Genomic DNA, 14,287 nt, shown 5'->3' with positions numbered 1-14,287 from the left:
TGATCGTGCCACTGGACTCCGCACTGGTGAGGCTGGGCCACAAATGCTGTGTTCAGTTTTGGGCCCCTCACTATGAGAAAGACATTGAGGTGCTGGAGCGTGTCCAGAGAAGGGCAGCAAAGCTGGTGAAGGGTCTGGAGCACAAGCCTTACAAAGAGCGGCTGAGGAAACGGGTTGTTTAGCCTACAGAAAAGGAGGCTGAGGGGAGACCTTATCACCCTCTACAATTCCCTGAAAGGAGGCTGTAGCGAGGTGGGTCTTGGTCTCTTCTTCCAAGTAACAAGCAATAGGATGAGAAGAAATGGCCTCAAGTTGCTCTGGGGGAGGTTTGGAATGGACGTTAGAAAAAATTTCTTCACCACAAGGGTTGTCAAGCATTGGAATGGGCTGTCCAGGAGAGTCGAGTCCTCATCCCTGGAGGTATTTAAAAGATGGGTAGAGGAGGTGCTTAGGGATATGGCTTAGTGGCGGAATGGCAGTTTTAAGTTAGCAATTGGACTTGATGATCTTAAGGATCTTTTCCAACCTTTTAGAATTGATTCTATGATTAATGTCTGGTTGCTTCTATTTTTCTGCCCTTTGCAAGGGCCAAGCTTCTGTTGACTTCAGTGAGATGGCCAGATCAGGGGTTGCAGAATCCCAAAACACTCAAGCAATCAACGAGAGCAACTCTGGTTATGCTGAATTTGAATTTGCACCACTTAGAACCGAGTTGGTCCTCTGTGCTGCAGGGCTATACGGCTGCAAAGGTTGGGCAGTTTCTAGTCGGATCCTGGGAGAAAAAGGGGACCTGCTTTCAGAGGAAATTTCATAACGTGCATGTGGCCTCACTTCTTCTTCCTTAGTGGCAGAGATGATAAACCGCAAGTGGGACGTGGACATGTTGGTAGAAGACCACGAGTATGAAGGTGCTCTGAACCCAGTTAGCATTGCACCAGTATTTATGCGATGGTGTGGGTATATAGCATGCTGTGTGGCGTGCTCTAGGGAAGAGAGTCTTAAATGTCTGCACAAAGCGACACGAGTCATTGATTTTTTGGTTTTGGCATGTCTTTGTTAAAATAAGTTTCTTGTTCATGTTTTGAATGGCCCTTTTGGCCTGGCTATAGCTATTGAATTGGAAAATATGCCCCTAGAACTTAGCTATTGCATTGCATGGGTTACTCACAAGTTGTTATCAACCCCTACAAAAGCAGAACAGGCTAATGAGCGGTGGAAGTTGGTCCTTATTTGCAAATAGGCAAACTTCTTGTGGACACCTAATGAGAGACTCAGGACTTCTAACTTTCCAAAGTAGGTGAGGTGGTAATGATGGTTTACTCTGTACAAAGATGGGAGGCATTCCGAGTGCCTAGAAGGACGTGGTGGAAAATGGTAGGACAAAAGAAGGAAATGGTGGGGATGAAATTCAGTAGTACAAGTAGCAAGTCCCTGTACCTTTTGGCTTCCAATAAAAATGCATGCTGTGAAGTTGTAGGTGATTTTTTGGAAACAAAGAAGGAAAGCCACCTGTGAATGTGTTTCCTGGTTAAAGGATGATCATGTGTTGTATGATGCAGCCATGAGAAATGTGCTACATGTTTGGGGAAGTGCAGTTAATACTGTTTTGTGTCTGGAGTGCTGCATACAAACCTGGTCACTGGCAGCCAAGGAAGATGAACTGAAGCTGGACCAGGTGCAGAGAAAGGCGATTAGACCCTGCCTTCTCCCAGCCACCTTCTCTTCAGACTGGGAGAGCCAGGTTTAGTGGACTGGCAAAGTCAAGACTGGAAGACTGCTCTATATTCATATTTCAGCTAAAGGCAAGCACTGGTGCTTGAATTTTAGTAACTCAAGGTGCAAGTAGATTACAAATAATTTAATAAATTAGGAATTAATAACTTTATTAATGTTGTGGTTTAACCATTAATCATCAAAATAATAGGATCCTTGTAGGAGTCACATGGAAAAAAATGGGTGACTTTAAGCTGGACCTTGATCAGCTTTTGAAATGGGTTAGGAGTGTTGTTACTTGTGATGGTCGGAGGTGGTAAGACAACTGGTTTGGGCCCGTGTTTCCCTGATTGCCCGAGGTGATGTGAGCTGGTGCTGACTGCAGGCAGGGGTGACATCTGCCAAGAGCACTGTGGCTTATGGAGGGGCTGGCTCCCTGGCAAGCCGGGGTTGTGACCCAGGTGTCCGTGTGGCAGAGCCGGAGGGTCGGCTGCCTGAGCATTTCAGGTGGCCCTTCTGGAGGAGCAGGCCTGTTCTGTGGGTGGTGAAACACTGGAACAGGTTGCCCAGAGAGGTAGTGGAGGCCCCATCCCTGGAAACATTCAAGGCCAGGTTGGACGGGGCTCTGAGCAACCTGATCCAGTTAGCAGTGTCCCTGCTCACTGCAGGGGGGTTGGACTAGATGATCTCTAGGGGTCCCTTCCAGCCCAAAGCATTCTATGATTCTATGATTCTTGTGCCAAGTCTCCAACTGCTCCTGTTTCTCCTAATTTTCATGGGAGTTACTGGGTACAGAAGTACTGAGCTGTAAAACCAGGGTTATAGGCATTGTGATTCATAATGCAGAAGGCAGTCCTGTGAGATTTAATTTTGCGAGCTGCTTTTTTGTGTGTCGCTTGTTTTGGGTGTCTGTCCCACATTTGGTCCTTGGCAGGTGAAAAATATGCACATTAGTATTTTGGATCCCTTTAATTATTTTTGCATGACTCTCTTTTTCCAGGTAATTAGGCCAGAAAAAGGTTCAAGAGGACTTCACTTTTGGGCACTGATTTAAAAGAAAAAAAAAGAAAAAAAACCCCAAAAACAATGGGGGGGGGCATCAAATAAACATAATTATTTGCATAATGATTTTACTAGTATGTTTGTGATATTGGAAAATCTGGGCTCATAAAACACATTTGTTGAGTCTATTATTAGATCATGAAACATACTCAGAGTTACGATTTTTCAACCCCTCTTGATTTGTTCAGTGTTGCAAAGTATCTTCCTGTTTTCTTGTGGACAACAGTGATTTCTTATATATGACTGGGACCGCAGCATATCATCATGTTTGTTTATTAGACTGTATAATGTAGACTGACTGTAGAATGACAAAGGAGATTTAATTTTGGTTTTATTTGATATTCTGGACTGTGATAACTGATAATAGTTGTTACTAGTGTACTCTTAGTCGTTACTAAACAATTTCAAAGTACTTTTTTTTTTTTTTTGAAATTCCATTAAGATGCACTGTAATCCCATTTTGGTCACTTTGTCCAATGTAAAATATGAAATCTTGAGTGTCAAGTTTATCCAAATAGGAATATAACTTTACGTGCCAGATGAAATCCATCACTTGACATTAAAAAACCCCAAATCCTGAAACTATGTGCCCAAATGTTTTCTCCTTTTACAGTGCCTTATAACTAAAATATTACTATAGAATCATGAAAGGGGAAATAACTGTCCTGTCAGCTGAGCAAGTAAATAGATTTTCTGTAGAGTAGGGAGGTCATACTTAGGTGTTGACAGCAACCGCTGAACCCGAGTGCCTTTCAAAAGCAGTTGTCTTTCTGAGCCTTGCTTGCTGTGATCTTGCCCTCCCTCTTTCCAAGCCTGTGAGGAATTGGAATATTTAAGTCGATTATTTTGCCTTAAGTAGCAGAGGAATTGCATTCCTCCCACATGCTGCGCCTGTGGTCTCCACTTTTTATGTTTCTCCACACAAGGAGCAAGTCAAACGTAGTTTGATAGAGTTTGGCATTTTTGTTACAGAAATGCAACATGCTGTTGAAGTGATTAATTTATCTCCCCAAATGTTTCTCAAAAGAAGTTTTCTTTGTTTCTGCATTTTACCTGCACTGATTTAAAAGGATTATTGCTTTAATTGTAGAGAAAGAAAAAAAAGTAAAACTGGCAGTGGCAGTAGCAGTAGACTGTACCAGAAGAGATGTGCCCAGAGTAGTTCTGCAAGTACAGAGTTATTTGAGTGTGGAATAAACTGATGTGAATCTGGCTTCTAGTGGTCCTGTCCTGCCTCCTTTTTCTCAGTCATGCTTTCCCACCCCTTCCTTTTGGCTGAGCCTGGGGCATAGCTGATGCACAAGCTGGTTTGGGAATCCAACTAAAAACTAATCCTGCCCAAAAATGGTAGTTTGCATCCTGGTTCCATTAAAATCTACTTGTCTAGCATCCAGTGAGAGAGGTCTTTTCTGTTTGCTTTTTTTTTTTTAATTATTGTTTTTTATTTTTACGCTCTGGCCCCAACACTGGCAATATTCTTCAGTGAAACAGCTGCTATGGAAAGTGTTCTTGTACCCAGTCAAAAGAAAAGGGAGAGGAATTCCCAAGATGTCCTACAGGTTCTTAGTGTGTTTTCTGGGCCAGTATTGAAGGAATTTGAAGCACGCGAGTTTAACTGCATGGCTCTTGTGAAGTGTGATTACTGTTATCTGAGAGCTCTTTGTATATTCATGAATACCTGGTAATCTAGATTAAAACCAAATCAGCATGTGTATGTCAGGGTTTGGTTGGTTGTGGTTTTTTTTTTTTCCCCCCCCCCAGGAATTTACAGACTGGGAGGGGTGTGCATACACCATGAAAGGTCTGATCTACCCTCCACAGTTAAGGTCTCTGATTTCCAGGGTACTTTAACACAACACACTGGAAATTTCTGTCATCATCTGGAAGCCTAAAAATTCTGGAAAGTGTTTATTGCATTAAACGTGCAAGTAATAACGCTAAAAGCCCGGGAGATGTGTGTCTACCCAACTCTCTCAGGATCTTGGCTGATCCCTTTTCTTCAGACCTTACCTCTCGACTGATTCGTCTTTCTTTTCTCATCCTCCTTCCTGCTGTTTTCTCCTATTAATGAGCTCTCCCACCTGCCTCGCTCCCCAAAACACTTCAGCACTTGACCATCTGTCACTGCTGCTGTGCACCCGTACTGTTCGAAGAGAAAGTAGTGACCTTGAGCTGGAGTGTGCGATCGGTGAGGAATAGCTTACAAACCGGCACATGAGCCCGTATTACAAATAACTTGCTTTATGCATCACATGTGAAACGGCACGAAATATGGAGGCTGCCAGGTCTAGACGCTCGGTCTGTAAGTGCAGTTCTGAGATGAAGATGCATCCAGTAAATCTACAGAGGTTTGCAATGCAACGCATGGATCCGTGCACATGCACTGGGCAGCAAGATTCATACCCCGCCCTACCAATGCGTTTGATTTAGGAGCTGACCTCGGTTATTAGCTTGCAGCTTTTATATGAAGCTTTTGCAGATGACTTTGGAAATAAAAATTTGTGAAATGGCTGTGCTAGTACAGTGAGACTAAATGTATTTTCCAAGAAAGATTATTTTTGGTTTGCTTAAGACTTAAGTTCAGTTGAATCAGCAGAAAGGCTTTTTGACTTCCTTTCTCTGTGTAATTATAAGCTGAAATACTAAATCAGCTGCTTAGCCATGGTAAATTATGAAAATTATGCTGTTCATTGGCAAGCTGTTGTTATAATAAACATATTTATTGCTTGATTTTTTTTTTCTTAAAGGATGTTTCCCTTGAAACAAAAAGCTGAAGAGTAACTTAAAATGCAAGAACCCGCGTTTTTCAAAATATCTGTCATAGTATAGGATAACTAAACATGAGAGGTGTTCAGAGTTTTCTGACAAGTTAATTTTATCCAGGTGATTTGCACTGTTTTATAAAAATTGAACCCAAAATTAATCCAGTCTGTTACAACTACAAAGCAAACCATTGCTGTTTGCCAGGGGAAGGGATGTATATACTGTCAGGTTAGGCCTCCAAGCGCAGGTGATCTTCATGTCAAAACTTGTCCTCAGAGTCCATGCCCTGTAATGGAAACGATGAATTGAACCAGTAAGTGCTGATGGTGTAAATCCAGCAGGATGAAGCACAGCGGCAGATGAGGGAGCTCTGCTTCCTTGGGATTTAAGGAAAATTATAGATGGGCAGCTACCAAGGATGTCTGCCCTCTATGGGATGAAAGAAAGTTGGTGTTCCTGCCATGGCAAGTCTTTGTGACCTGACAAAGTGTGATAATTCTGATTTATTAATTATATTTTTTGTTGGGGGGGGGTTATGTTTTAACAGTTTCATTCCTTGGCTCCAATGTACTACCGAGGTTCGGCAGCGGCCGTGATAGTTTATGATATCACCAAACAGGTAAGATCTTCTCTGTGCTTTTCACCTGTGTTAATGCCTCTGCTTGGGACAGAGTAAAATCCACAACTGCCAAAGTATTCATATGTTAATTCCTGTTCACATCGGTGGGGTTTATATGCTTCGGTAGTTTGGGTAACTGTGGATGGAGGCATCCAACTGCCTTAAAAACCTAAATAGAAAGTCCAGCTTTTGTTTTGTTTAAACTTCATCCAGACAAAATGTTGGAGACAGTGTTTTGTAGATGCTTCTTTGGCTTTCCTCTGGCTAAGTCAGACAGGATGATATCCTGCAGTACCCCCTCCCATCACCACTTATGTTCTCTGTATGGACTGATTTTTTTAATACGAAAAGGAGCTAGCTGCTTTATCAACAGAACAGAAATGCAGTTGTTTGCATGTTACTTATTTTAAAAATAATTATTTTTAACTAAGCATATCCTCTTATGTTTGCATTGCGGTGCTCAAGTCTTTGAAACCAGTAATGAAATCATAAGTCTCTGACTTTCGTCTCAACGTCATTTGTTTGGAATGAAAACTGTATTTTTGGATCCTAAAGAGCTCTTGCTCGTTTCTCGGGCAGAGGCGGCTGGGAGGATCTAGCTGAATGCCTCTTCCGCTCCTTTTGAAAGAAACACGTGCTGATAAAGCTGAGTTAGAGGCGGTGTTAATGGATGGATGGCCATGACTGTTCACTTGCATTTTATTCCTTTCCTGCCAACTGAATTATTTACTACTAGGTTGAGAGGGCTGGGTTGATTCTCCAGTGCATTAGTGTAATGATCTGTGGCTGATGATGGTGGCCACTGTTGCACAGCGGTACTGTTCTCCTTTGCTAATTTGCCAAGAAAAGATGAAGGAGAGTGAATCCTGCTGGATTGATACTTATTTTTGACTTAAAAGTCTTACAGTTTATCTTGTAATGCATCATGAGAAAAGAATTTTCTGTTGCCAGTCTTTTTCCAAGCTTATGTGAAACAGCGCACAGAATAAAGAGGGGCAAATAGGAGAGGAAGGTCAATGCGTATCTCACTTTCTGATGCTCAATATTCAGTGTTGACCATTAAAGCAGAACTGATGTCTTTTCCCAAATGACTGATAGCGCTCTCCCTCCAGTGATACTGATACAGCTGTTGCTGATTTAGGCACAACTTTTATATGTGTTTCTGAAGGGGAAAAAATTACTTATATTTGGGAGCTCACGTTGAGTTTCAGTAGTAATTTCAACCGTGCATTATAATTAGAATCTCTAGGAACAAAAGTGATTTTAATGGTATTAGTTCATTAGTGTAAAGAAATAGAAAATTTACTATTAAAAGGTAATTTTGTGCCTGGGGAGGGGGAGAAGCCAAGTGAGTTGTCACCTATCTCTTTGGTTTCATAATGAGTAAACTGAGGTTTACCAGGTCACAGATTCAGAAATACAGGGGTGAGGGGATCACTGCAGCCTCCCTTGGATGTTACCAGAAATATGACAGTGGTTGAGATACTAAGCCACCAGGCTGGAGCTGAAGTTAAGCAAATGAAGCTCACATTGAAAGTGAAGGAAATTAGCTACCAGCCAAACTTAAGAGCTGTAGTAATTTCTTCATCACTGGAAAATTTAAGAAAAACATTCAGTGCTGCTTTGAGAGGAGGCAAAGGGGGAAGTATCCAAGTTCAAGCAACAATTAATTTGAGGAAGTCTTATGACCTAACATTTGCAAAGCAGATTACATAGACACAGTGATCATCTTCTAGTCTTGTGACCTATAAAATTATTATTGCAATAATACTGTCAAATCTGTGTTCCTCTAACCTCAGATAAAAAAAGCAAATACATCACTGGAGACTAGGCTGTTAGCTTATTTGTTATTTCTCTGACTTAGGATTCATTTCATACTTTGAAGAAATGGGTGAAAGAACTAAAAGAACATGGTCCTGAAAACATTGTAATGGCCATCGCTGGAAACAAATGTGATCTTTCGGATATCAGGTAATGCATCCATTTTTGTTGTTGCTTTGATGGCAGTAACTATATTGTTTTCTTCCTTCAGGTAACAAGTTTGTTTTGTTGTTATAATAGTATATCATTCTGGTCAGCTGTATTGAGCCTTTTCTAACACCAGTGGTCCTGCCAGTGTACAACCTCACCAAGCAGCAGCACAACTTGAATTATGTACTTTTTTTTTTTAACCTCTCTTTTACTGCCCTTCCTGTGTACTTGTACAACCTAGACCCTTCAGTGGCTCAATCATTGGGAATGGAAAAGTATTTTCTTTTTTCATTTCCTTCCAATCATGTTAAAAAGTGCAGAATGTATTAAGCGATGAGTAAAACCAGCAATGTAAAGCTCAAAGGGTGGGCCTGAGATAGAGTAAAGTTATTCACAGAGCAGCTTTGAGAACGTGTACTTTGTGCTTTGCAACAACTGAAACTGGCCCGTGATGCTGGATGTAGGAAGTGTATTTTTGTTGGTTTTAGGAGCATAACCTCAAGTAAAACTTCTGTCACCTATGTGAAGCAAAGAACCTTCTGGGTTCTTCCTGCAGAAGAGCTGAGATGATGCTATTTGGGATGAGAGTGAAGCTAGAGTCACTCTTCTGCTCATTAGCTCTATTTTGGAGTCACGATGATCTTTTCTGGAAGCGTAGGCATATTCTGCTGTACAGTAGCAATCCTTTGTTATTTCTTGCCTCAACTATGAGTACAGACTCAATGACCGTATTTGATGCTTTCCTCTTAGGACCTCATAGGCTCTCATGGTTGTTCAGATACATCCCCTGGTTGTTTTATAATCATCACTTTGGCCCAGGTTCACCAAAGCCCTGAAGCACATGTGTAACTTATGTGATGCAGTGCTTCCTAAACCAAACTGTGCTGGGTTTGGTTTGGGGCTGTGGTTTTTTTTTGTTTTTTTTTTTTTTGGTTCCCTGCCCCCGTCAGCCATGAACCAACAGAAAACTGAGTCACTGCTTTCTTTAAGACCTGAACAAGCCCTAATGCTAGAAGACTCCTGGTTTCTGTTGGGCTAAGAGTCGGGGACACAGATAGTACATTGGCATCTTCTATTTGATGTTGTGATGTGCTTGTTTCCGAATGTGAGGTAGAAAAAAACAGAGGAAAGGACAATTATAAAAAATAACTCCCAAAACCAGTTAGCACAAATTGGAGTTTTCAGTTGCCCTGGGAGTCACTTAAATTTAACTTAAGTGTAACCAGCAATGCAATTGCCTGTTTGAATCAAGGACAGTAAGTTTGGAGATTGTGACAAATGACACTGATAGCAAATGAATCCATAACCAGCCCTCCCCCTGCTTTTGGTAGCATTTGCCATGGCAGCAAGCTTTTAAATGCTGTTCCACTGGAGGCAGGTTAACCTGGGGACATGAAGGAAAGCATGCGCCACAGGAGTGTTGGAAGAATACTGGGGTTCCTCACAGAGTGACCGTGATCTTCCCACCACATTCTTCTCAAACGCTACCTGTTGTTTACCGATTGCTGGTCATCTGTTTCTTGCTCCTGCTCAGCCAATACAGCTCTTCCATGCACAAAATGTTCTGGCCTTTGCATGGTGCTCATCGTCCTCAGTGAGCTAATGTCTCTCAGTCTTATTTTTTTTTCTTTCTTTTTTCCATAATTATGAACAGTTTTGAGAATTTTAAATGCTGTTATTCTTTCTGCATCCCCCAGCCTTTTCTCTTTCTAAGGTCATCCAATGATGTCCATTTAAAGAGATTTTGGTGGACAAATAGAGAGCAGACAGTATAGTACGTGATACGTTTTCACAGTTGTTCCAGCAGTCTGATTGTTTATGCAATACATGCAGCTGTATGTATTCTCTGTCTGCTTTATGTCTTCAGATTGACTTCAGTAAAAATGATTGTAGGTGAAACATATCCTCAGTTTATCAGATTGTTTCGAATGAGTAGAAAATACATATGCCTTTGGGCACAGAGAATTTAAAAATAAGGTGATGTGAGCACACAGGCGCAAGCTGTTTGTATGCTGTTTTGGCATCTTTGATTTTGAAGGAACTTCTGGCAGATGTTTTTCTGGGTATTGGAGAGACAGCTGCTTTTAAGACCAACATGAATAGAAGCAAAAGAGAACAAGCTGACCAGGTCCAAGTTGATTTGATTCTACCATCTCTGTGACTGTAGGAGATGATGTAAGAAGGAATGAATGGAAGCAATAAGGACTGATTATTTTCCTCGGGGAAAAGACTGGCACTATTTCTTACAATCATTGACCATGCTACCCTCCTCACTTAGCATCTAAAATCTGGTTCTGAGCTGCCAAGATGGATTTGGGATGCTCAGGGGCCATGCTGCTTTTCTCAGTGTTGTTAATAAGCTATTGGCAGTTTTTGGCACTCTGTTGAAGTAAATTTCTTTTCCACTTTGAAGGAATTTCTACAGGTAGACAGTCAATTTTGTTTAGTATAAATCATCATCTTTGTTATAGTACTGTCAACTCTTGTACTGTTGAGAGTTTGGTGTACTTTTAAGTAATAGTAGTAGACTTTTCCTTCTGATACATGTCCTGTCCTTCTGACAGGTCATTAAAAAGTAGTTTCAAAGACAGGAGCTGAGACTTCAGTGGTGAAATGTTGTAAGTGTCCAAAATATTTTTTGAGCATTATAGAAGTAAGTAGTCATAACAGCAACTAAGAAGTGTTTACTTCCCTACAAATATGGTGCACCTTCTTAATACATTGTGTGCACTGGAAATTGCCAGAGCCTTGGTTAAGAGAATTCAGCAGAATTTCATGCTCAGATCTTCCTCCTTCCTCCTATGCATCCAGAATATTTCTTCAGTCAGTAATTATTTAGAAAGTCTTGAAGGAGATTGAATCACTAGAATGATTTGGAAAGGATAAAATGAAATAATTGTCATCTTTCAGAATAGGTATTCCTCTAACTTTCCCTGTAGCCCTGGGATAACACTTAGTCAGCACTCCACTGGTGGTTCTTGCCACCTTCCCTCTTCACCCCATCTTGCGTGTATTCATCTCTCTCAGCTTAAAGGAAGAAAGCACAAATGCTTGAACTCTATGACAAGGTAGCATTTTGGCAGTGTTGACATCCAGATTATAACTCCACCTGATGTATGCAGCCTTCTTGGTGTCTACAGCACTGGATGGTGTGATGCTTATTGCCCACGTGCTGTGGACGTTTATAGGCTTTCTGTAGAAATGTCATCAGAGGAGGCTAAGAATTTTCGTGACACATCCTTGGGATATTGTCACTTGATGCTGTTTTAACCTTTTCCTTGATTCCTGAAGTTTGCTTTCCCATCTAAATTACAGCAAGTTGAAAGCCTTCATTAAATAATACTATGCTCTCAAATTTCTTCCTTTACTGGTGTTTGAATATTATGTTACATAGTTAAGTTCCTTTTTTCTTATCTCTAGGGCCATCCGCAGATGGTGGTGCCTTTCGTAATAAAGGCCAAGGTGCCACTTCAGAAGTAGTAAGGGGAACGCTGCCTTCCCTGCATCTTCTGCAATAAAAAGACGTGTAATATGAAGAAGCAAGTAATGGACTGGGAGTCTCTGGACTGGTACATCGGAGCTGTGGGGTGAAGGAGTTGGTGCAAATTCTGCATGCGCAGCAGAGGGCTACAGAGCCACACAAAATGCACCAGTTGATGCATTGCACAACTGGAAGAAAAATAGTGCTGGCAGCCTGGTATTTCAACATGTGCTCCCCTGATTGGGTGTACCTTGGGTGCTTGTTAGCGTGTATTCTGAGCTGTTGCTCAGTCTCTGATTCTGAGCTGTTGCTCAAAAATCAGGAATAGCAGTGGTTACAGATGGCAGCAGGCATGGGCAGAGTCAGCTTTGCCAAGGTCAGCGTGGAGCTTGCTTTGTGTCTGAAGCAGAGGTCTTCAGCATGTTGTAACCTGCATTTACCCAGCTTTTGGCATATGAAATATTGGCTGCAAAACGAGGATGTTCTACCAGTGATTTTAAGATGGTGTCACTTTGGTGACATGGCACAGAATGGCGGCCTTCCCCTGTGAATCTGGCACTTCCAGATTGTTCTTGCCGGCATGCTCCAAGTCAGTGGCTTTCATATTTCCTTCAGAATCTCTTTTGTTTTCTTGCTGCTTGCAAACACGTAGACATACGATGCTCTTATCGTTTTCTTCCACAACAGATATACCCTATCTTGTTTGAACACTTGGTGTGGACAGTGCTGGGTGCTGGATCAGCAGTGTTGTATGTCTTTTCTCTAGTGTTTTAATGCTTCTCTTATCAGGGTTAAGTTTAAAAAACCAAACAAATGGGGTTGTCAGTTAAATTATCTTCCTTTTTTCATGGCATGGATTCAGAAGCAAGTTCAAGAAATCTGCAGATCAGTCATCGGTGAAGTTTTGGTATTTTGAATATGATGATCTGAATGCCATAAGAAGAAGAAAGTATTACTTTTGCAGGGAAGAAGAGCGTACTAATGCCTTCTTGATTAGGCTGTGTTTGAGGTCTTCCTTTTTTTTTTTTTTTTTTCCTTTTTTTCCAAAATTAAATTACTTTTTGAAAATTTTGTTTCTTCTATTTGTAATTTTTTTTTTAGGGAGGTTCCTATGAAGGATGCCAAAGAATATGCAGAATCTATAGGTGCAATTGTTGTTGAAACCAGTGCAAAGAATGCTGTTAACATTGAAGAACTTTTTCAAGGAATAAGTAAGTAAATGCTACCTTTATTTATTTAATTGTGATTGTTTGGAGGTCTTACGAAAATAGCTGTCTGTTTTGCATCTAAAAAAGTCTTCTTTCCCAAGGACATCAAGAAAACCAGTGGGCCAGTAGTATGGCTGCTGTTCATGCAGATGTAAAGTCAGAATGACTTTGAATACACCAGAACAAAACTTAGTAGATAGTAGATACGGGGTAAGACTATTCTCTCTAAATCTGTATATAAATCCTGAATTGGGTCACATCTTCTGTTTCAGACCAAGCCTACTGTATAGGCGATACTGTTGATCTTATCATCACGTTAATAAAAACTTAAATGTTGAGAAATGCGCCTGGAGGGCTATGATAAGTAGAAAATAGTTATTGCGGTAGAATCCATTTAAAAAAAAATTCTTTCAAGGTCTTTTAAAGAAGATGAGACTGACATTCCTTCTGAGAAGAAGAAAAAATGTCTTGTTCAGTTTGCCTTCTAGAGGTTCCAGTTTTGGTCTCTGACTGCAAGTGGGAAGGATCTTGCGGGCTGGAAAGGACCTCAGGAGACCTTCAGTCCAACTTCCTGCTCCAAGCAGACTTGATAGTGAATACAGCAGACCAGGTTGCTCAGGCCATTGGCTGGCTGGGCCAGAGAGTAGAGGTTCTACAACCTTTCTGGGAATCTGAGTCCAGTGTTTAAATAGTCTCCACAGTGGCATCACCCCACAGGGTATGAAGTTCAGAACCTCTCCTGATTCAATTCATGGCCTCCATTGCACATTGTCCTGGATGCACCTCAGTAAAGAGCCTGGTTCTGTCATCTTGGCAGCCCTCCCCATAGTACTGACAAGCAGCTTTGTGATCCCCAAAGCCATCTCATTTCCAGGCGGAACAGGCCCCATTTCCTCAGCCCCTCCTCCCAGGGCAAGTGCTCCAGACCCCTGACTGTCTTGGTGGCCCTCCTCTGAACTTGCACCATGTTTGTCAACATTTTTCTTGTATTGTGGGGCCCAAAACTGGATACGTTACCCAGCTTGTGTTAGACCTGCATTACCCAGTTTGTGTTAGACTGTATCTAGAATGGGATAACCACTTCATCTGATCTACTGGCTTGGCTCTTGCTGGTATGACTTAGGATGCTGTTGGCCATCTTTCTGCCAGGGCGCACTGCTGGCTCATGCTCAGCTTGCTGCCCTCAGGTCCTTTTTGGCAGAGCTGCTTCCCAGGCAGCCAGTCCCCAGCCCGTCTCATAGCCAGGGGCTCTTTCTTTCCACAAGCATGACTTGGTGTTTGTCCTTTCTGAACCACATAAGGCTCCTGTTGGCTCATTCCTCCCTCTAGCCTAAGGCCCTCTGGACAGCAGCCCTACCCTCAAGGGTATCAAATGCACCTCTGAGTTGGGTATCATCTGAGGGTTGAGGTGGGTGCATATTTTGTCCTCCTTCAGGCCACTGATAAAAGGTATTAAGCAAGGTACTCCGC

General features: G+C 41.8%; 1 protein-coding gene across 1 annotated transcript in view; it reads left to right on the top strand.

The window, feature by feature from the left end:
* Positions 1-14,287, top strand: part of RAB31 (RAB31, member RAS oncogene family) — a 72,002-nt gene that overhangs the window by 45,079 nt on the left and 12,636 nt on the right. The window contains exons 4-6 of the mRNA XM_035901615.1: positions 6,086-6,157; positions 8,022-8,128; positions 12,711-12,820. Coding sequence (XP_035757508.1) covers positions 6,086-6,157; positions 8,022-8,128; positions 12,711-12,820 — 289 coding nt within the window. The remainder of the gene's footprint in view (positions 1-6,085; positions 6,158-8,021; positions 8,129-12,710; positions 12,821-14,287) is intronic.

Source organism: Egretta garzetta, unplaced genomic scaffold (assembly GCF_000687185.1).
Source record: "Egretta garzetta isolate BGI_Z169 unplaced genomic scaffold, ASM68718v1 scaffold259, whole genome shotgun sequence".
NCBI classification, from domain to species: domain Eukaryota; kingdom Metazoa; phylum Chordata; class Aves; order Pelecaniformes; family Ardeidae; genus Egretta; species Egretta garzetta.
Note: the sequence above shows the minus strand (reverse complement) of the source record. Positions and strands in the feature narration are given on the sequence as shown.